This window comes from Hypanus sabinus, chromosome 24, assembly GCF_030144855.1.
Source record: "Hypanus sabinus isolate sHypSab1 chromosome 24, sHypSab1.hap1, whole genome shotgun sequence".
Taxonomy (NCBI): domain Eukaryota; kingdom Metazoa; phylum Chordata; class Chondrichthyes; order Myliobatiformes; family Dasyatidae; genus Hypanus; species Hypanus sabinus.
The window spans coordinates 2,662,141-2,684,596 of NC_082729.1; the positions used below are offsets into that span (position 1 = coordinate 2,662,141).

The 22,456-nt window shown below is 42.5% G+C and overlaps 1 protein-coding gene and 1 long non-coding RNA gene across 4 annotated transcripts in view; one reads left to right on the forward strand and one right to left on the reverse strand.

The window, feature by feature from the left end:
• Window positions 1–5,077, reverse strand: part of LOC132380405 (uncharacterized) — a 31,727-nt gene extending 26,650 nt beyond the window's left edge. Inside the window, exons 1-2 of one of the 3 annotated variants that reach the window (XM_059949161.1) lie at window positions 4,734–5,071; window positions 2,147–2,273 (exon numbers count right to left, since the gene is read on the reverse strand). In XM_059949161.1, coding sequence (XP_059805144.1) covers window positions 2,147–2,273; window positions 4,734–4,776 — 170 coding nt within the window. In that variant the 5' untranslated portion in view covers window positions 4,777–5,071. Of the gene's footprint in view, window positions 1–2,146; window positions 2,274–4,733 lie in introns of those variants that run through there. The other 2 variants (XM_059949164.1, XM_059949163.1) reach the window with 2 other exon arrangements.
• LOC132380408 (uncharacterized) overlaps window positions 1–22,456 on the forward strand; it is a 33,980-nt gene that overhangs the window by 10,073 nt on the left and 1,451 nt on the right. Inside the window, exons 2-3 of the long non-coding RNA XR_009507752.1 lie at window positions 82–616; window positions 8,706–8,884. This is a non-coding gene — a long non-coding RNA (uncharacterized LOC132380408). The remainder of the gene's footprint in view (window positions 1–81; window positions 617–8,705; window positions 8,885–22,456) is intronic.

The following is a 22,456-nucleotide window of genomic DNA, read 5'->3' on the forward strand; positions in this document are numbered from 1 at the left end:
CCTGCAAGAAAATGAATCCTAGCACTGTGTCCAGTGACATATATATGCTTTGATAATAAATTTAGTTTGAACTTTGTATAGTTGACTGACGTGGACTTGATCTCCTGCTGAAAGATGCCTGACTTGGAACTAAGCACTGCTGACAGAAGAGATTCCTCAGGCTCCAGAAATCTTGAGCAACACGCACAAAATACCGGAGGAACTCAGCAGGTCGGGCAGCATCTATGGAGGGAAATGATCTGTCTGCATATTGGAGCTCCATGATGGAAGTAGTTGGCACCTTGCTCTTTGCCTTGAATCTGTTGAGGTTAAAGACCCTGTTTGACCCTGGCCTCAGCCTCAAAGGTTTCAGAGCTGCTGTTGCACACATAAGAGCTGCAGAATCTCGAGGTATTTTTGCGGCACCTGATTCTGGACAGTACCTGCCAAAGGTCAAATGCTTTTGTAAGGTCTATGAAGGCCATATGAAGTGGGAGATTTTGTTCCTGGGCTTTCTTCTGCAATTGGTGCACTGTAAAAAATCATGCCGAATGTTCCCCTGGCTGGACAGAAGCCACACTGAATCTCAGGAAGGCGATCTTCTGCCAGAGCTGAAGGCTGGTCACATAAGATTTGAGTGAGTACCTTTCCTGTTATGGGGGGGGGGGGGAAGGGAATGCCTCTATAATTTCCACATGCAGCTTTGTCACCCTTTTTGAAGAGTGTGACAATCAGGGCATCCCTGAGTTCAGCTGGAATCTTCTCCTGGTCCCAGATTTTGATAAGCAGATGATGTAAAAATTCTGTGCCACCTTCCTTGAGGATTTCTGCTGGAATTCCATAAGGCCGGTGGCCTTGGTGTTCCTCAGTCTCTTGCAAACTGCCTACACCTCTTTGATAGTAGAGGCTTACTCATGTCCTCCTCCATTATCGGAGCGGGTCGATGACTTTAATGTCGATGGTGTTGTTATGATTAAGTAGCTCCTGAAAGTGTTCCTTCCATTGAGAATTGATGGTATCATTGTCCTTCAGCAGCCTTTGTCCATCTTTGGAGTAAAGAGAATTCAGGTCACAGTTGTTTGGGCTATACACTGCCTTAGTGGCAATAAAGAAACTCTGATATCACCAGAGTCAGCAGGTGCTGTGTTTCTGGAGCCTCTCAGTCCACCACTTCCTTTACTCTACGCTGGACTACGGCCTTAGCTTTGGAGTGGGCTTCTCATTTTGCCTTGCAGTTGATGTCCTTCTGCCAGGCACCGAGAGTTTTCCTTTCGCTGTTGATTAGCTCTTCCATTTCATTGTCATTTTCCTGGTCTTGTGTCCAATGATGTTTTTACGTATCATGGATGGTGATCTTCAGAGTGGCCCACCGTGCTTCACTGTCCTCGAGGTACCTGCTTTGGCGGTCCTTCGGAAAGGGCAGCCCGGAGTTTTTCAGAGAGCGCACAAAAGCACCAACCTTTGTGACAGCTGCAAACTTACTAACCCACCCTCCCACTTCCTCATCCAAGACTTTTATTAAAAAAAAGCCTTGATTTTAAAATTCAAGTTGTTCATACCCATCATTGACAGACACTTAACCACCTTCAACACAACTATCTCTGATGTCTACACCAATTCTGATTTCCTGACCATTACTGCATTTGCCAGATCTTTAACCCCCTCCAAAACAACCATCCTCTGAGGTCTACATACCAATTCCAATCTCCTGACCATCATTTCCTCTTGCCAGATCTTTCTCCTCCAAAACAACCATCCTCTGTGGTCCGCACACCAATTCTGATCTCCTGACTAACTCCAAAGTTTGCCCCTCCATTAGCAGTCTTTATTTCAGCAGTCAAGGCTCTATGCTGAGTAATGTCCTCCCTACCTCACTCTCCTTTTAGGTGCTTGTTTTTTAAATACAGCACAGTAACAGGCCCTTCCGATTCAAGGGCCCAATTAACTTATTAACCCACACATGGTTAGTTTGGAATATGGGAGAAAAACGGAGCACCCACAGGAAACCCACACACACACACAGAATGTATAAACTCTTTACAGACGGAGGCAGGAACTGAACCGGGGACGGTTTTTCAGCTGGCTTTACAGCTCTCTGTCAGCAACATTTGGTGAGGCATCTTAGGATGCTCCTATTATTAAAAGTAGGTTTATGAAAAGGACATACATCTGGTACTCAACAATGTACGTGGAATTTTCAGGACCTCCGGGTTTCCAGTGGAGCACGTACTTGAAGTTACTGGAGTTAAACTCCACTTGAATTGGTCTGGGCAGCTCTGTCAGAGCAAAGGAACCTAAAAATGGAAAATAGCTTAAATTACATACAGTTCTGCAGATTTCAATTATCGAATATTGAAGGGTTTCAGATTGATTCTCCCTCGAGCTCAGTGGCGAATCCTGAGCAGAATGCACGTTTCAAAGTTGCAAAGATCTCAGGTATCATATTAGTTCTACACCATACCTCAACCCTATCCAGTACCAGAGGGCATTCCAGTACCAGAGGGCATTCCAGTACCAGAGGGCATGGATTGAGAATAAGAGGTCAGTTATTTAAAACAAAGTTGAGGAAGAGCTTCTTCTCCCAGAGAGTTGTGGAGGTGTGGAATGCACTGCCTCGGAAGACGGTGGAGGCCAATTCTCTGGATGCTTTCAAGAAGGAGTTAGATAAATATCTGATGGATAGGGGAATCAAGGGATATGGGGACAAGGCAGGGACTGGATATTGATAGTGAATGATCAGCCATGATCTCAGAATGGTGGTGCAGACTCGAGGGGCTGAATGGTCTACTTCTGCACCTATTGTCTATTACAACCCACTCCCCACACTCCCACCACCAATTTCCAATCGACCCCGATGCAAGTTTAAATCCAGGCAGGATAGGAAAGGAAGGTCGCAAACATGAGAAGATCTGTGGATGGTGGAAATCCAGAGCAACACATGCAAAATGTTGGAGGAACTCAGCAGGTCAGGCAGTGTCTATGGAGATGAGTAAGCAGTTGACGTTTTGGTCCGAGACTCTTCACCAGGACTGGAAGGAAGGGGAAAAGTCAGAGTAAGAGGGTGGGGGAAGGGAGGAAGAAGTACAAGGTGGCAGATGACAGGTGAAACCAGAAGAGGGGGAGGGGTGAAGAGCTGGGAAATCGACTGGTGAAAGAGATAAAGGGCTGGAGAAGGGGGAATCTGACAGGAGAAGCTAGAACACCATGGAAGAAAGGGAAGGGGGAGGAGCACTGGAGGGAGGTGATGGACAGGTAAGGCAATGAGGTGAGAGAGGGAAACAGTAATAAGGAATGGTGAAGGAGTGGGGGGGCGACCCAGATGGAATATAAGGGTTGCTCCAACCTGAGTGTGGCCTCATCGTGGCAGTAGAGGAGGCCTTGGACTGACATGCAGGGGAACATGAAGTACTCTGTATCCAAGGGGGTTCAAATCCAAGCTTCTAGACTGTGGAGGTGATTTCCAAAGACCAATCATTCCAAGATTGACTCTTGTAATTATTAAATTTGAAGACATAGGAGATAAGGCAGATCAAGGACCTCACTGAAAACTAAATTTACATCAAGACTTCCACTGATGACAGCGGCAACAAAGATTTACATATTCTTCAACACAAGAGATTCTTTAGATGCTGAAAATCTTGAGTAACACACACAAAATGCTGGAGGAACTCAGCAGGTCAGGCAGTATCTATGGAGGAGAATAAACAGTCGACATTTTGGCCCAAAATCCTTCCACAGTACTTCACTTCAACAGCAATTTAATAAATAGATTCCATATCAATACACTGCTCTGTACAGGAACGATAAGCAGATGCCACATATATTAGAAACATAGAAAGCCTACAGCACAATACAGGTCCTTCGGCCCACAAAGCTGTGCCAAACATGTCCTCACTATAGAAATTACTCAGGGATACCCATAGCCCTCTATATATTAAAATGTTAATATGTTGTAATGTTAAAATTGTACAAGGCATTGGTGAGGCCAAATTTGGAGTATTGTGTACAGTTCTGGTTACCGAATTATAGGAAAGATGTCAACAAATTAGAGAGAGTACAGAGGAGATTTACTAGAATGTTACCTGGGTTTCAGCACCTAAGTTACAGAGAAAGTTTGAACAAGCTAGGTCTTTATTTTTTGGAGCATAGAAGGTTGAGGCGGCACTTGATAGAGGTATTTAAAATTATGAGGGGGTAGATAGAGTTGACGTGGTTAGACTTTTCCCATTGAGAGTAGGGGAGATTCAAACAAGAGGTCATGAGTTGAGAGTTAAGGGGCAAAAGTTTAGAGGTAACACAAGGGGGAACTTCTTTATTCAGAGTGGTAGCTGTGTGGAACGAGCTTCCAGTAGAAGTGGTAGAGGCAGGTACGATTTTGTCATTTAAAAAAAAATTGGATAGGTATATGGACAGGAAAGGAATGGAGGGTTACGGGCTGAGTGCAGGTCAGTGGGACTAGGTGAGAGTAAGCGTCTGGCACGGACTAGAAGGGCCGAGATGGCCTGTTTCTGTGCTGTAATTGTTATATGGTTATATTCTTTCATGGAAAGACTGCTCCCTCATGTTGATCTGCCCTTGAACTAATTGTTGGCATAAATTTGTAAACCTTGGCTTTTAAATTGATTTTTTTCGGTTGTATCTTTTCACATTGTTGATTTATCGAAAGATTAATAAAACGTGCACAAGTTAAAGTTAAATAAAAAGATCTAAAACTAAGTAAGAAAATTAAAACTGATCTGTTCTGAAGTACTCACCAACAGAAGCAGTGATTAGAACCAGGATCCAGCACAGCCACATTCTGCAGATTCATTCACTCTTGCTAATATCAGACAAGAATTTCCTTTAAAACTGCAGGTTGAAGGTCATGTCTGCGTGTCAGGCAGCCCCTGGCTTTAGTAGCCAGAGAAAGGAACAAGTCTTCAGCGTTAGTAAAGGTATTCCCATTTATATCAAGCCACATACGGTTTCCCTGTGAAAGATTGCTCCTCTGAGGGATATGCGCGTACGTGATCAGCCAGATTTCCTGGTTTAAGGACAGGAGGTGTGCTTGCAGGATCCTACATTCCTTTGCCTGATTTAAGTACCAGTCTGATTACATTCATGAACTTATCTGGACAAAGGTTACTTAGCAATGGCAAGCGTGATTCAGAAAGGTGGGGACAGAGTTATAATTAAAGCGAAAATTTCCTTCTACAAGAACACACCTTGTGCTGAGGAGGTGCTCCTGTTTCTAGGCAACACATTTATTAGTCAAGGCACTGAGTTCAAAAATTAGGAAGTTATGTTGGAGCTTTATAAGACTCCAGTTAGGCCATCTGGAGTATTGTGTACAGTTCTGGTTGCCCCATTATAGGAAGGATGCTGAGGCATTGGAAAGGGTACAGAAGAGGTTTACTAGGATAGTGCCTTGATTAGAGGGCAAGACCTTGAACGAGAGATTGGAAAAACTTGAGGGAGATCTACTAGAAGTTTACACGACTATGAGAGACATAGATAGACAGACAGTATCTGTTTCCCAGGGTTGAAATGTCTAATACCAGAGGGCATGCATTTAAGGTGAGAGGGGTAATTTCAAAGGAGATATGAGGGGAAGTTTTCTACACAGAGTGGTGGGTTCCTGGAATGCACAGGGCAGTAATGAAGGTCCTCCATCTCTGGTGGTGGTCGGGGCTTCCTTCATCATGTCAGTAGCTTCCTCTCAGTTTTCACTCCTGTCAGTCATGCAAGTTCTGGGTGGAGACTCAGGAATACTGTCACATTCAGATGTAGAAGGAAGCTTCATTCCTGTTTCCGTAACAATTTTGTTCTACCAGTCAGGGTTGTTAGCTCTGATCTGAACCACCAAACCTGGAGGATGGGTGGACCATTCTTAATCTGGCCTCTACCCTTTGACCTGTTTGACATGGGTGACCCTACCCAGAGCCAAAGGATAAAGCCCTGACTCCAGCCAACATTACTCTCTGGGTCATTGAGGCACACAAGCCTCCAAACCCTGGCAAGGTTGTGGCCCTTTTGGAGGAAACACAAGGGCAGTACAATGTGGCGAGCAAGCTGCTGCCCATGTAGCAAGCTCCCCCTCTCCACGCATGTGTTGAATCCAAAGGAACAGCAGAGACTGATAGAATTTAATATCAGCAGCATCACAGGGATTGCCAGTCAACGATTGCCTTAGGGAATCCTGTTCCGGATTTTTCCCTCGGGGTTTAGTTCTGAAGCCTTCCCCATGAGCGGGTATAGCCGCAAGTCAGCAGAGGTTTGAAATTAGAGTTTTCTTTCTCCTAGGCGAGTTGCCAACCAAGGTTGATGAACCTCATCCACCCAAAGCAACTGGTTTTAAGGTGCCGGTAACCTGCCTTTCACCTCTCTCCTGAAATAAGGCATACTTTCGCTGGGCTCTGAAGCTAACCCACTCATGAAGGCCAGGAGCTGGACTGGGTTGTCAGAGGCTATTTGAGATGCACGCCGTAGGCGTTTAGTGGATAGTGGGAGTTTATCCCCACCACTGGCCACGGTTTAGGACTGCATTTGTATATATCCTGGCTAGTCCCTCGAGATCAAGGATGACTTGTTTCCATGGCAACTTGTGGATCCTCAGATGGTTCGTGAAGCTAGTGTGGAAACCATGGTCTCTGATGGTGGTGGGGAAGGAGGTGCTTAAGGGGTAGGTGGTGTGCCTGCTAGTCTCCTGTGTGTCCCTGATGAAATGACACGTGCCCTCTTTTACCATCCCTGACGTAATGTTGAAGTTGTGTAAGATGGTGAGACATAGTTTGGAGTACAGTGTGCAGTATTGGTCACCTACTTACAGAAAAGATGTAATTAAGGTTGAGAGTACAGAGAAAATTTACAAGGATGTTCCTCGGACTGGAGAACCTGAATTATAAGGAAAGATTGAATAGGTTATTCCTTAGAACATAGAAGATTAAGGGGTGATTTGATAGGGATATACAAAATTATAGATAGGGTAAATGCAAGCAGGTTTGCTATTCCACTGAGTTTGGGTGAGACTACAACTAGAGGTCATGGGTTAAGGGTGAAATGTTTAAAACGAACATGAAGGGAAACTTTTTCACCCAGAGGGTGGTGAGAGTGTGGAATAAGCTGCCAGTACAAGTGATGTATGGGAGCTCAATTTCAATGTTCAACTGAAGTTCGGATTGGTACATGAATGAGAAGGAGGGCTATGGTTCCAAAGCAGGTCGATGGAAGTAGGCAGTTTAACTGGTTTGACATTGATTAGATGGGCTGAAGGGCCTGTTTCTGTGCTGCACTTTTCTATGACTCTCTGATCGCTGCATCCCTATGTCACAGCCTTTGACAAGATGCCACACCTGAGGCTGCTTAACAAGAAAATAGCTTATGGTACTACAGGAAAGATGCTAGCATGGACAAAAGATTGGCTGAATTTGTGGGTTTGTTGTCAAATGCAGCTGTGGAGGCCAGGTTGTTGGGTGTATTTAAGGCAGAGATTGATAGGTTCTTGATTGGACATGGCATCAAAGGTTACGGGGAGGAGGCTGGGAACTGGGGTTGAGGAGGAGAGGAAAAAGGATCAGCCATGTTTGAATGGCAGAGCAGACTCAATGGGCCAAATGGCTTAACTCTGCTCCTATGCCTTATGGTCTTAAGAGACAAGAGTAGGAATAAAGAGAAGTCTCTCTGGTTGGCTGCCGGTGTCTAGAGGTGTTCTGGTGAGGTTGGTGTTGGGTCCACTACTTTTCATGTTATATGTTAATGATCTGGTTGACAGAATTGATGGCTTTGTGATCAAGTTGGTGTAAGTTTCCAGTGCCAGCAACTAACGATCATGGTTCAATTCCCACCATGGCTTGTAAGGAATTTGTATGTTTTTTCACTTCGGCTTCTTCCTACATTCCAAAGATATGCAAGATAGTGTTAGTAAGTTGTGGGCACGCTATGTAGGCACTGGAAGTGTGGTTACATTTGTGGGCTGCTGCCAGCTCACCCTAGCTGATTTAATTTGATGCAAACCATGCCTTTCACTATGTTTCAGTATTTCAATGCATACCTGACTAGTAAAGTAAATCTGTAAACTCTAATCTATCATTAATTAATTAAAAGAAGGATTATTACTAAAACGACATTGGTTTTCTGACCAGTCCAGATATAGCACAATAACAGGCCCTTCCAGCCCAATGAGCCCAGACTGCCCAATTACAATGAACTCTCGTTGAAGAGAAGATTTAGTCTCTTTCAGGGTAGGCATCCCTCAGAGTACTTTCCTTATCTTTAATCTTTTTTTATGTCTTTGAGCACAGTTTCAATCATCTTGTTTTTTTTTGAAATACTTTGGTCTTTTAAGAGACCCTTAGATAGGTACATGGAGCTTAGGAAAATAGGGAGCTGTGCAGTAGGGTAATTCTAGGCAGTTCCTAGAAAAGGTTACATGGTCGGCACAACATTGTGGGCCGAAGGGCCTGTAACGTGCTATAGATTTCTATGTTTCTATAAGTAAGTGAATCTAAATCTGAATAATCTTGTGGAAGAGATGCTGTATATATTGCTTTCCTGTGCACTTCCTATCCATAATTTATGCAAACTTCTTTGTCCTTCAGACTGATAACTATCTAGAGCAACAAAGCACAGATTTTGAGACAACCAGCTCTTCATTTAAGTTTCTGCAGAGAAAGTTCAAAATTCAAAAGAGATTTTTTATTATTAAAGTATTTATAGTTTATACAACTTTATGATTCATCTGCTTACAGGCTGCCACAAAAGAAGAAACCCAAAAGAACCAGATGAAAAAAAGAGACCAATGCCCAATGTGCAGAGAGTAAAATCACAAATTGTTTGTCTATATAATTATAGATAAAGCGGAAGTGTGAATGGCTCAAAGTACTGAAATATTTGGCAAGTCATGCCCTGATTCTTGATACAAGAGAAGGTGAGTTGCAGAACACTATAGCACAGAAACAGGCCTTTTGGTCCATCTAGTCTGTGCTGAACTATTAATCTGCCTAGTCCCATCAACCTGCACCGGGGGCCATAACTCTGTGTCCCATCCAGCTGTGTACCTGTCAAAACTTCTCTTAAATGGTGATATTGAACACACATCCACCACTTCTGCTGGCAGCTTGTTCCACACTCTCAAAGTTCAAAGTTAATTTATTATCAAAGTACATATATGTCACCATATACAACCCTGAGATCCATTTTCTTGTGGGCATACTCAGCAAGTCTATAGAATAATAACCATAAAAATTAATATTCACTAATCAGTGAAAGGCAGCCCAACTAGGGCATTCGACCAGAAGATAGCAAACTGTGCAAATACAAAAAGAAGAAGTAATAATAATAATAAGAAGAAATAAGAAATAAATTTTGGGAACATAAGATGAAGAGTCCTTGAAAGTGAGTTCATAGGTTGCGGGATCATTTCAGTGATAGGGCACATGAAGTTGAGTGAAGTTACCCTCTTTGGTTCAAGAGCCTGATGGTTCACCACCTTCTGAGTGAAGAAATTTGCTCTTAGGTTTCCCTTAAAAATTTCACCTTTAGCCCATGACTTCTAGTTTCACCCAACTTCAGTGGAAAAAGAATTGCATTTACCTTGTCTATAGTATACCCTTCATAATTTTGTACACCTCTTTCAAATCTCCCCTCATTCTCTTACACTCCAGGGAATAAAGTCCTAACCTATTCAACCTTTTTCCTATAATTCAAGTCCTGGCAACATACTTGTAAGTTTTCTCTGCACTCTTTCAATCTTATCTATGCTCCAGGGTAGGAGTTCCCAACTTTTTTATGTCATGGATGCCTACCATTAACAAAGGGATCTCTGGGCACCAGGTTGGGAACCCCTCCTCCAGGGGAATGCTCAAGACAAGAATTGTATGGTTTAGATTTAGTTGTGAACTATTCCTTAGGCTATCGGCCACAACACACATCATGGTGGGAACCTTTCAGGTTCATGAACCCTTGGTTAATAGTAAGGCTCCTTGGCAGAAAAAGAAAGTTGGGAACACCTGTGAAGGACTATGAGAAGAACAGAGAGCAACTGGATGTTAAATGCACAGTAACAATATAAATCTGTATAAATTACCAAATGTGTAGCAACACATGCAAGCAACCCTCTTCCTTCATCCTGTGACCTTTACTTCATTCAACACTCTTGTCTTGTAAGTTGACAGATATTTAGATTGGCAAACCACACTTACAGAAAATATAATTTTCTTTGTATATAATGCTTCAGTTAGGAAAGGGAGACTTCATGAAATGATGGAGATGCAGTATACTTGGCTTCTTTCAAATCATACTTGTGTCTTGCATGGAGTCTTGGCCTGATACACAAAGCATTGGCTCTGGATGTGTTTATGGAGTCAGTTGTATTGTGCACTATGTGAACATATAATACAGGATGTGGTTTAGACAGCTACATCCAGTTTCACAGAAAATTAGATAACAGCCGCATCCTGTCACTTTCTGAGACTGAATACCTTCTCCAGTTGGTTACTGAAGCTTCAGATAGATCATGCTAGGACATTATTAAAGCCAATCCTGTATTTCAGAATCAGGTTTAATATCATTCACATATCTTGTGAAATCCATTAAGTCTGAAAAGGCAGTAAAATGCAATACATAATAATATAGAAAAAACTGTGAATTACAGGAAGTATATATATTTAATAGTTAAATTAAATAGTTAGTGCAAAAACAGAAATTAAAAAGTAGGGAGGTAGTGTTCATGGGTTTGATGTCCATTCAGAAATTGGATGGCAGAGAAGAAACTGATCCTAGATTAATGAATGTGTGTCTTCAGGCTCCTGTACCTCTTCCCTGATGGTAGTAATGAAAAGAGGGGTCTTCAGGCTCCTGTACCTCCTCCCTGATGGTAGTAATGAGAAGAGGGGTCTTCAGGCTCCTGTACCTCCTCCCTGATGGTAGTAATGAAAAGAGGGGTCTTCAGGCTCCTGTACCTCCTCCCTGATGGTAGTAATGAGAAGAGGGGTCTTCAGGCTCCTGTCCCTCCTCCCTGATGGTAGTAACGAGAAGGGGGTCTTCAGGCTCCTGTACCTCCTCCCTGATGATACCCATGAGAAGAGGGCACAACCTAGGTGATGGGTGTCTTCAGTGATGGATGCCACCTTTTTGAGACACTGCTCCTCAAAAATATCTTGGATACTACAGAGGCCGGTACAAATGATAGAGATAATGTTCTGATTCTGTGCAGCTCAAATGCAGTAACTCCGCCCCAGAACCCCCCACCCCCTGCCTATACTAGATGGTGATGCAGCCTGTCAGAATGCTCTCCGTTGTAAATATCTAGAAATTTGGAGTGCCTTAGGTGATACACCCTATCCCTTTTAACTCCTAATGAAATATAACCTCTGTGTTGCCTTCTTTAGAGAGTATTGATATGTTGGAACCAGTTAGGTCCCCAGATATTAACAACAGGAACTTGAAATTGCTCACTCTCTCCATTTCTGATCCGTCTATGATGATTGGTTTGTGTTCCCTTGTCCTACCCTTTCTGAAGTCCACAATTAGATCTTTGGTCTTACTGAGATTTTGTGCAAGGTTGTTGCTACAACACCACTCAACTAGCTGGTATATCTTGCTCCTGTATGCCCTCTCGTCACCATCTGAGATTCTGCCAATGGTTGTGTCATCAGCAAATTTATAGATGGCAGTTGAGCTGTGCCTAGTCATGGGTATAGAGAGTAGAGCAGTGGGTGAGGCACACATCCCTGTAGAGTGCTAGAGTTGACTGTCAGTGAAGTGGAGATGTTATTCCAGTTAGGAAGTCACAAATCCAGTTGAAGAGGGAGGTACAGAGGCCCAGGTTCTGTAACTTAATTGATCAGGACTGTGAGAATGATGGCATTAAACAGTAAGCTATAGTAAATAAACGGAGTCCTGACGTAGGGATTTGTATTGTCCAGGTGACCAAAGGCCACGTGGAGAGTCAGTGAGATCACATCTGCTGTAGGCCTAATGTAGCTCCTTATTGAGTCAGGAGTTGATTCTAGCCAAAGATTTAAAGACTTCTTTGGGATACAATGTCAAATTCATCACCTCCATGGGGCTAGAGTGACTTTCCCTGTAAACTGCTCCCGTGCTTCTCAATATTTCTGATACGGAACCAAATACCCATCATAATGTCAAATCTGGGATAAATGAAGCAAGTTGGTATTCGCAGAGATTGTTGCGTAATGCTGAACATAGTACTTGTATATTGATCAGCAATGAAATAAACTAGTGTGCAACATCACTGTGATACTGAAGGCCATTGCTATGAGAGGCAAGTCATGGGCTAACATAGGCCTCCATTGGCCAGGGTCGACCATGGATGCTCTGCCTCAGCTGTCTAGATACGCAAGTCAGGGCAGTGCGATATGGAGAGCAAGCCTTTGCCCATGTAGCAGGCTCCCCCTCTCCACACATCAGATGAATCCAAAGGAACGGCAGGGACGATACAGTTGGACATCAGGAGATGCCAGTCAGCATTGAACTCAATGTAGGACTGCCTTGGGGACACCTGCTCCGGATTTTTCCCTCCGGGATGAGTCCCAAAGCTTTCCCCATCAGCAGGTCTGGCCGCAAGACAGCCAAGGTCTGAGATCAGAGCTTTCCTTCTCCTAGATGAGCTCCCAACCATGGCTTACGAGCCTCACCGGCCTAGCTAACTGGATTAAAGGTGCTGGTGACCCACCTTTGCCCTTTCTCCTGTCAATAGAAATGGCTCCACCAGGCTTAGTCACTAAGACACACATGAAGCCCAGGAGCTGGACCTGGTTGTCGGAGGCTATTTGAGTCACAAGCCATTTAGAGCATTTAATAGATAGTAGGATTTTATCCCCATTACTCCCCCCCCCCCAAACCCCAGGCTTTAGCAACCTTAAGGAACCAAATAAATATACACGCAGTATATATAAAACTTAAGGAACCATATGGTTATGAGTAGAGAGATTAAATCCTATTTATAAAGGGTTTAGGGCCGAAAATACAGAAGTCTGAAACACTATACCACCAAGTTCAAGGACATCTTCTATCTAAAAGACCATACGACAAAGAAGCAGAATTAGGCCATTAAGCCCATTGAGTCTACTGCACCATTCCATCATGACTGATCCCAGATCCCACTCTGTCTTCTGACCATGTCCCTTGATGCCCTGACCAATCGGGAAACTATCAATTTTCGCTTTAAATACACCCGCGGACTTGGCCTCCACATCTACTGCTCTCGGACTAAAAAATTCCTCCTTACCTCCGTTCTAAAAGGTCACTCCTCAATTTTGAGACTGCACCCTCTAGCTTTGGATACCCCCACCATAGGAAACATTCTCTCCACATTCAACATTCAGTAGGTTTCGATGAGATCCCCTGCATTCTTCTAAATTCCACTGAGTAAAGGCCCAATACTGTCAAACACTCCTCGTATGTTGATACCTTCATTCCTGGAATCATCCTCAAAAAAACTCCACTGGACTCTTTCCAATGACAACACATCCCTTCTGAGATATGGGCCAAAACTGTTGACAATACTCCAAGTGCAGCCTGACTAGTGTCTTATAAGGCCTCAACATTATCTCCTTGCTTTTATATTCTATTGCCCTTGAAGTAAATGACAACATTGCATTTGCCTTCTTTACCACAGTCTCAAACTTTAAATAATTCTTCTGGGAGTCTTGCATGAGGACTCCCAAGTCCCTTTGCACCTGCTATTATAAGAAACTCGAAGTCCCCCAGTACAAAGTACAGATGTACTGTAGAGAACATTTATTTTTTTCTATATTATCATGTATTGCATTGTACTGCTGCCACAAAGTTAACAAATTTCTCAAGATATACCAGTGATATTAAACCTGATTCTGATTCTGACTTTTGACCTTAGAATCTGCCTTGCACTTTATTGTCTGCTTGCATTGCACTTTTTCTAAAACTGTTAAATTTTATTCCTTGGAGCGTAGAAGATTGAGGGGACATTTCACAGAGGTATACAAAATTTTGAAGGGTATAGATAGGGGTAACGGAAGCAGGCTTTTTCCTCTAAGGTTGGGTGGGACTACAACCTCTGGTCATGGGCTGAGGGTGAAGATGATCAGTTTAAGGTGAATGAGGGCAAACTTCTTCACTCCAAGGGTCGTGAGCTGCCAGCGCAAGTTGTTCTTGCAAGCTCGATTTCAGCGTTTAAGAGAAGTTTGGAAAGGTGCATGGGTGGAAGGGGTATGGAGGGCTGTGGTGCGGTGCAGGTCGATAGGAGTACGCAGTTTAAATGGTTTTGACGTGGACTAGATGGGTTGAAGGGCATGTCTCTGTGCTGTACTTTTATACGACTCTTATCTGTATCCTTTTATTGCTTTACAACCTCAATAAATGATGCAATGAAATTACCTGTGTGGGCGACATGCAGATGTCTTTATCTTGCTACATTTGACAATAAGAAAACCAGACAACCTGTCATGTCCAAATAAGGTGAATATCTCACCAGCAGTTACTTTTATGACCTGCCACTCTCTCCGAGCACTCAACCATCCTAAAGATTCAGAGGGATATGGCTTTTATTTAAAAAAAAAACAAACTTCATCAGTAACTTAAACACAATGGCAATAATTATTGTTGGAATGAGTCTTGACGTTGTCGGGTAGGACTGCATTCTTCCTACATCCATGTGCCCCAAAGGTTAATTTGCAGGTTGAGTTGATGAGGAAGGCAAATGCAATGTTATCATTCATTTAGAGAGTAGAATATAAAAGCAAGGATGTAGTGTTGAGGCTTTATAAAGCATCCGTGAGGCCTCACTTGGAGCAGTTTTGGGCCCCTTATCTAAGAAAGGATGTGCTGAAATTGGAGAGGGTTCAGAAGAGGTTAACGAAAATGATTCTGGGATTGAAAGACTTGTTGTATGAAGATGGTTCTGGGCCTGTACTGACTGGAATTTATAAGAATGAGGGGGGAATCTCATTGAAACCAATTCAATGTTGAGAGGCCTTGGATAGAGTGGATGTGAAGAAGATGGTTCCTATGGTGGGGGGAGGGGTCTAGGACCAGAGAACACAGCCTCAAAATATAGGGACTCTATTTAGAACAGAGATGAGGAGAAATTTCTTTAGCTAGAGGCTGAGGAATCTGGAATCCATTGCCACAGGTGGCTGTGGAGGCCCTGTGCCTGGATGCATTTAAGGCAGAATTGATAGGTTCTTGATTGATCAGGCATGAAGTGATATGGGGAGAAGGTAGGAGTTTGGGGCTGAGAGAGAAAATGGATCAGCCTTAATAAAATGGCAGAGCAGACTTGATGGGCCAAATGGCCTAATTCTGCTCCTATGTCTTATGGTCTCCTGTAATGAGTATGTGTCAAATCCAACCAAAAGCAGAGGCAGAAAATAATGCTTAGAACATAAGATAGTGCAGATGCTGGGATCTGGAGAACTTACTGGAGGCAAACCCCTCAATAAGAATAGACGTGAAGGTGTCAAGTGGTGTACAAGATGATGGGAGTCACAGATCAAGTGGGCAGCCAGCAACTTTTCTCCTGGGGCAAAAATGGCTAATGGAAAAGGGCATAATTTTAAGGTGATTGGTTGAAAGTATAGAGGGGGTGTCAGAGGTAGTTTTGTTTGACAAGGGGTGTTATGGTTACGTGGAAATCACTGACATGGGTGGTGGTAGAGTCAGATACATTACGGGCATTTAAGAAACTCATTGATACACCCATGGGTGTGAGGTCAAGGGAAGGATATGCACATCGTGTATTCATATTGGTCAGCCATTTGATTACTAATTTAATTAGTTTGGCACAAAATTGTGGGCCAAACTAATTGAAATGTTCCCACAACCAATGGACTCCCTTTCAAGGACTCTTCATCTCATGTTCTCGGTATTTATTGCTTAATTATTTATTATTATTGTTCTTTCTTTTTGTATTTGCACAGCTTGTTGTCTTTAGCGTTCTGGTTGGTCGTCAAAGTTGGGCAGTCTTTCATTGATTCTGTAATACTTATTATTCTGTAGATTTATTGAGTATGCCCACAGGAAAATGAATCTCGGGGTTGTATATGGTGACATATATGTACTTAGATAATAAAGTTACTTTGAATTTTGAAGGACCTGCTCCTGTGTTATGTTCTATGTTCTTAATAAGCACATTTTTGGATTTTACAGAAATGTAGAATTATTGTTATACTGTTTAAGGTCTTACCGTCAGGCCAGATTTGTGAAGAGCCATAGTCACCTACAGACCATTATGCTGGTGCTTAGGTCAGCCACGAAGCTCCTTCTGTCAGTCATGTGGAGACTCAGGAATATCGTCGCGTACAGGTGTAGAAGGATTCTTCATTGCTGTTTCCATAACAGTTTTCTTTTACCAGTCAGGGTTATTAATTCTGAGCTGAATCCCTGAACCACTCTTCATCTGGCCTCGGCATGGATGACCCTACCAAGAACCCAAGCATAAAAGCCCTGACTCTAGCCAACACAACTCTCTGACTCACTGAGACACACAAACCTCCAAACCCCATGACAAAGTTGTGGTCTTCTTGGAGGAAAGAAATGTTAAGAGTTCTGATTATTCCAACTTAGAAGTGACCATAGATGTCTGTGTGAAATCAGTGAGTTACACCCGCATTGGCAGACTGTAACTGGATTCATGCCTCAACCTGCAGTTCAGTCAGGGAGTGGAAACCGGACAATTGCCTCATGCTTAAGTACCAAATTGCCAGAGGGGAGACAAAAGAGTTCAGAGTCAAAGTCAGGTATATTATTACTTTCATACAGTACTGTGCAAAAGCCTCAGGAACATATATATAGCTTGGGTACCTAAGATTTTTGCACAGTACTGTAATAATTTTATGTATTGCACTGTACTGCTGCCATAAAAAAACAGATGTCATGACATACGTGAACAATGATAAACCAGATTCTGATATGGGTCTCTATTGTGGTCTGAGAGCGGGAAGGGGGTAGTGAGAGGGGAATCGTGGTTGGGAAAAGGGGAAGGGAGAAGGAAGCACCAGAGAGACATTCTGTAATGATCAATAAACCAATTGCTAGGAATGAAATGACTTTGCCTGGTGCGTCCGGGCTGGGTGTGTGTGCACCCACGCCACCCACCCCATGCTCCAGCACTCCTCTGCCCCCTGTCCCACACTCATCCCACGGCAATCCACCCTCACCATTCCCAACATCCTTTGGTCCCACCAGATTTACAAACTTGCTCTCCACTCCATGTTGACAAATACGGTACTGTATGTCATGAAATGTGATGTTTTGTGGCAGCAGTACAGGGTAATGCATAAAAATGACTAAGTTACAGTAAGAAATATCTGAAAAAATCAATTAGCACAAAGGGAGAGCAAGAAGTGAGGTAGTGTTCATTCAGAAATCTGATGGCAGAAGGGAAGAAGCTGTTTCTAAAAAGTTGAGTGGGTAACTTCAGACTCCTATACCTCCTCCTCGATGGGGAAGAGGGCATGTTCCAGGCAGTGAGGGTCTTTAATGATGGCCGCCTTCTTGAGGCACTGCCTGTTGAAGAGGTCTTTGAGGACAGGGAGTATTGTGTCCATGATGGAACTACAATACCATTTGAGATGCAACCAGTCAGAATGCTCTCCACCATCCATCTTCGGTGACATTCCATATTTTGTCAAACTCCTTGTTTGTAGAGCTGCTGATGTGGCTTCTTGTGACTGTGTTGATGTGTTGGGCCCAGGATAGGTCCCTGGAGATGTTGACAGCCAGGAAATTAAAGCTGCTCATTCTTTCCACCAATGACACCTCAATCAGATCTTTTGCATGTTCCCTTTCTTGAGGTTCACAATCAACTCTTGGTCTGACTGACGAGTGCAAGGCTCTTGCCGTGATACCAGTCAACCAATGGATCTGACGTCGAGGCTTTGTAGGGTGCAGAAAATCGAGATTTACCAGGATGCTGCCGTGGTAAGAGGGCATCTGCTATAACATTAGAGAGGTCAGACAAACTCGGGTTGTTTCCTCTGGAGGCAAGGCTGAGGGAAGATCTGATTGAGGGTTATACGATTATGAGCTGGAGTCAGTGTTCCCCGCCCCACCCCTATGTACACTAGACTGAAGACAAACCATATTGCGCTTGACTACAGATTTCTGCAACATTCCTAGACTCAGGGACTTGGACTATATATATTTTACATGACTGGATTTTACTGACGTAAGTGCTTGCTGTCTTATGTAGGCTATACGTGCTTTTTGCTGTGTGTGATAGTCGGTACTGTGTTTCTCACCTTGGTCCCAGGGTAATGCTGCTTTGTTTGACTCTGTTCATGTATGTTTGAATGACAATTGAACTTGAGCTTGAAAGGCATAAATAGAGTAGACAGACATCCTTTTCCCGTGGCTGAAATGTCTAATACCAAAGGGCGTGCATTTAAGGCGATAGGGGCTAATTTCAAAGGAGATGTGAGGGCCAAGTTTTTTTTTAATACACAGAGTGGTGTGTGCCTGAAATGCACTGTCTGAGGTAGTGGTAGAAGCAGATACATTAGGGACTTCAAAGCATCTCTTTGACAGGCACAGAAATATGAGGAAAATGGAACAATACGGGCATTGTGTGAGCAGAGGGGATTAGTTTAGTTGTCCATGTGTTTACTAATTTAATAGGTGCGGCGCAACATTGTGGGTCGAAGGGCCTGATTCTGTGCGGTACTAACTCACTCCTCTACTCTTTGACAATTCAGCATTTTCAGATAGACAAGCCTTTCTGCATCTACGAGAAAAGGGCAGTTCTTGAATTCATTTGGGGCATAAGTTCATTTCTTCCATTCACCAATGGGGCACAGCTTCATTTCTTCCCTTCACCAATGGGGCACAGCTTCATTTCTTCCCTTCACCAATGGGGCACAGCTTCATTTCTTCCCTTCACCAATGGGGCACAGCTTCATTTCTTCCCTTCACCAATGGGGCACAGCTTCATTTCTTCCCTTCACCAATGGGGCACAGCTTCATTTCTTCCCTTCACCAATGGGGCACAGCTTCATTTCTTCCCTTCACCAATGGGGCACAGCTTCATTTCTTCCCTTCACCAATGGGGCACAGCTTCATTTCTTCCCTTCACCAATGGGGCACAGCTTCATTTCTTCCCTTCACCAATGGGGCACAGCTTCATTTCTTCCCTTCACCAATGGGGCACAGCTTCATTTCTTCCCTTCACCAATGGGGCACAGCTTCATTTCTTCCCTTCACCAATGGGGCACAGCTTCATTTCTTCCCTTCACCAATGGGGCACAGCTTCATTTCTTCCCTTCACCAATGGGGCACAGCTTCATTTCTTCCCTTCAGCAATGAAGCATAGCCTACAGCATTTTTCTAGCATTTACATTTCTAGAAACTGTTGTTTTATTTCTGGCACTTTGTGTTATTTTTATGCCCTCATTCATATTCAAATTAACCAATTGAGTTTCGAAGTTGGGAGCTCATGGTGCAGCTGTACAGGATGCACTTGCTGTATTCTGTACAATTTTGTTGCCCTGCTATAGGAGCGATGTTATTAAACTGGGATGAGTGCAGAGAAGATCTGCAAGGATGTTGACAAGACTTAAACTGAATTATAGGGAGAGACTCGACAGACTAGGCCTTTATTCCTTGGAATGTGGGAAACAGAGATGCTGTTATAGAGGGCACGCCAATCTTCATAGAGGGATCAGAAGTGGAAAGAATGAGCTATTTCTTGTTCCTGAGTGTCAATATCACTAACCTGGGCTTGACATATCGATGCTGCTACAAAGAAACACAACAGTGGCTATGCTTCATTCAGGGTTTGAGGAGATTTGGAATGGTGGATCCCAATTCCCTCAGGATCAATAAAGTATGTCTGTCGGACACTAAGATTGATAAACTGACAAATGCTAATGAAAAGCTTGAAGAAAACGTCTCTGCTGTCAAGGAATCTTTGAGGAATCTGGAATTTCAATATCAGACGCTTAAAAAGGGCACTAATAGTATTGGAAGAGAACAGGAGACAGTGAATCAAGTGATTAAAGAACAAGAATTAAAGATATCTACTATGGAAAAGAAAATTGTTGAGGTTTCTTTGGAATTATTAAGAATTAAGAAAATGATTGAGCTGGAAAGCAGAAGTCATAGGATGAATTTACGCATACTGGATTCGTCTGAAAACATGGAAACCAGTGAGCCACTAAAGTTTTTTATGAATATGCTATACTCACTTTTTAGTGAGGTACTCGAAGCTCCTCCGATGATAGATAGAGCTCGCCGAAACCTTCGGTGGAGATGAAACCTTGCCCAGTGATTTTATGTTTGCATTACTTTGCTACTAAAGAAGCAATTCTTCGAGATGCTAGGAATCGGGAGATGCTAATTTATAATGGAGTAGAGATTCATATAGTTGAAGATTTGGCCCCAGAGGTTTATGCAGAAAGTATTAAATATCAGGAAGTGATGGCTGAACTTAATAAGAACTGTCGTCCCTCTTTGTGTTATCCAGCTCGTTTGATAATTTCCCCCCTAATGCTTGCCCAAAATGGTTTGACTCCCCAGAACAGAGCAAATGACAATAAACCGGAATTCAATTCAAAGAGGCTTGGAAATTTATAAAGGAGTTTAAGCCTGTCTTGCAAGCAACTTAAACACTTAATCCTTAGCTGGGAGTTGTTTGTAGCTGGGTCGTTGAAACTTCAATCTACATTTTATGTCTGCCCAGACATCGTTTTGATGGGTCAAATCCAACCAAAAGCAGAGGGAGAAAATAATGCTTAAAACATAAGATAGTGCAGTGCTGGAGAATTTACTGGAGGCAAACTTTAGTAGCGGGGAAGCTAATTTATAATGGAGTAGAGATTCGTATAGTTGATGATTTTGCCCCAGAGGTTTATCCAGAAAGAATATCAGGAAGTGATGGCTGAACTTTATAAGAACTGCCGTCACTCTTTGCGTTATCCAGCTCATTTGATAATCTCCCTGCCTAATGTTTGCCCAAAACAGTTTGACTCCCCAGAAGAGGCTTGGAAATTTATAAAGGAGTTTAAGCCTGTCTTGCAAGCAACTTAAACACTTAATCCTTGGCTGGGAGTCATTTGTAGCTGGATCGTTGAAACTTCAATCTATGTTTTATGTCTGCCCAGACACCGTTTTGGCTGTTTTATTTTTTCCTTTAGGATTTGTAAGAGTCTAACAATAGTCGTAACATTTTATTTGGTTGGATCTATCTTTTTTGAATATGTGATCAATTTTTATTAAATGAATTTAAGATGGCCACTGTTAACTATGTTCTAACCTCTGTTAGACATAATATCAAAATACTGTATTTGGAATTTGTTTATTTCTTTATGTATCTGTTGTTGTGTCTTTAGTCAGTGGTGTTAGCGTATAACTTTTTAAAAAAGACTCTGCCTACTGGAGAGACGGGTTTAGGGATTTTGGTTTAGCATGCTGTCCGCCTATTGGATGGTTTTTGGGCTTTAAGGGTACAGGGGTGGGGCTATTAGTTTAGGCTTTTTCGACTGGGCAGTCCTGAGAGGTTTTCTTGTCAATCACGTTGTTTTTTTCTCTCTAATCGAATCCATAATTTGTTCTTCCCTGCGGGTTTGGTCTGTGCCGGTTCACTTAACTTATTTTATAAAATCTTAAATTAAAGCCTTACTATGGACGTTAATAAAACTAATGTAATCTCTTGGAACCTGAATGGCTTGAACCAACCTATTAAGCGTAGAAAGATCTTTAAGAAATGAAAAACACTTCAAGCTGATATTATTTTTGCACAAGAGGCCCATATCCATAGAGAGGATGAAACACTGATTTTCTACATTTTGGAGGGACTCTCAGTTTCACTCTTCATCAATAACTAAAGTTAGAGGGGTATCTATTTTTATTAATTTTAAAATCCCTTTCGTATATTTTAATACTGTCACTGATTCAATTGGAAGATACTTAATTGTTACTAGTTTGTTATGTGGTCAAAAGGTGGCTTTGGTGTGTGTGTATATGCACCTAATATATATAGCTCTGTTTTTTAAGAGGTTATTTTCTGCGTTGCCGAATTTAGATGAATATAAGTTGATCATGGGTGGTGACTTTAACTGTTGTCTCAATCCTTCGATTGATAGGTCATCAACCAATCCGTGGCTCCCTAATAAGGCTGCGACTTGTATTAATTCTTTTCTACTAGAATACAGTTTGATTGATATTTGGAGATTTCTCCATCCTAAAAATAAGGATTTTTCTTTTTTTTTCATATGTACATCATAAATATTCAAGAATTGACTATTTTTGTTGATACATGATCGGTGCCTTTTGTTGCTGATTGTGCGTATGACGCTATTGCATTGTTGGATCATGTGCCCACAAAACTAATACTGAAGTTCCCTGAAAAGATATGGAATGCATCTCAGTGGAGATTTAATGCTACACTGCTGCATGATTCAGCATTTGTAAGTTTTATTAAAGAGCAAATTTCTCTATTTTTTGAATTTGATACAACTGAGGGTATGTCAAATTTGGTTATTTGGGATGCAATGAAATCCTTTCT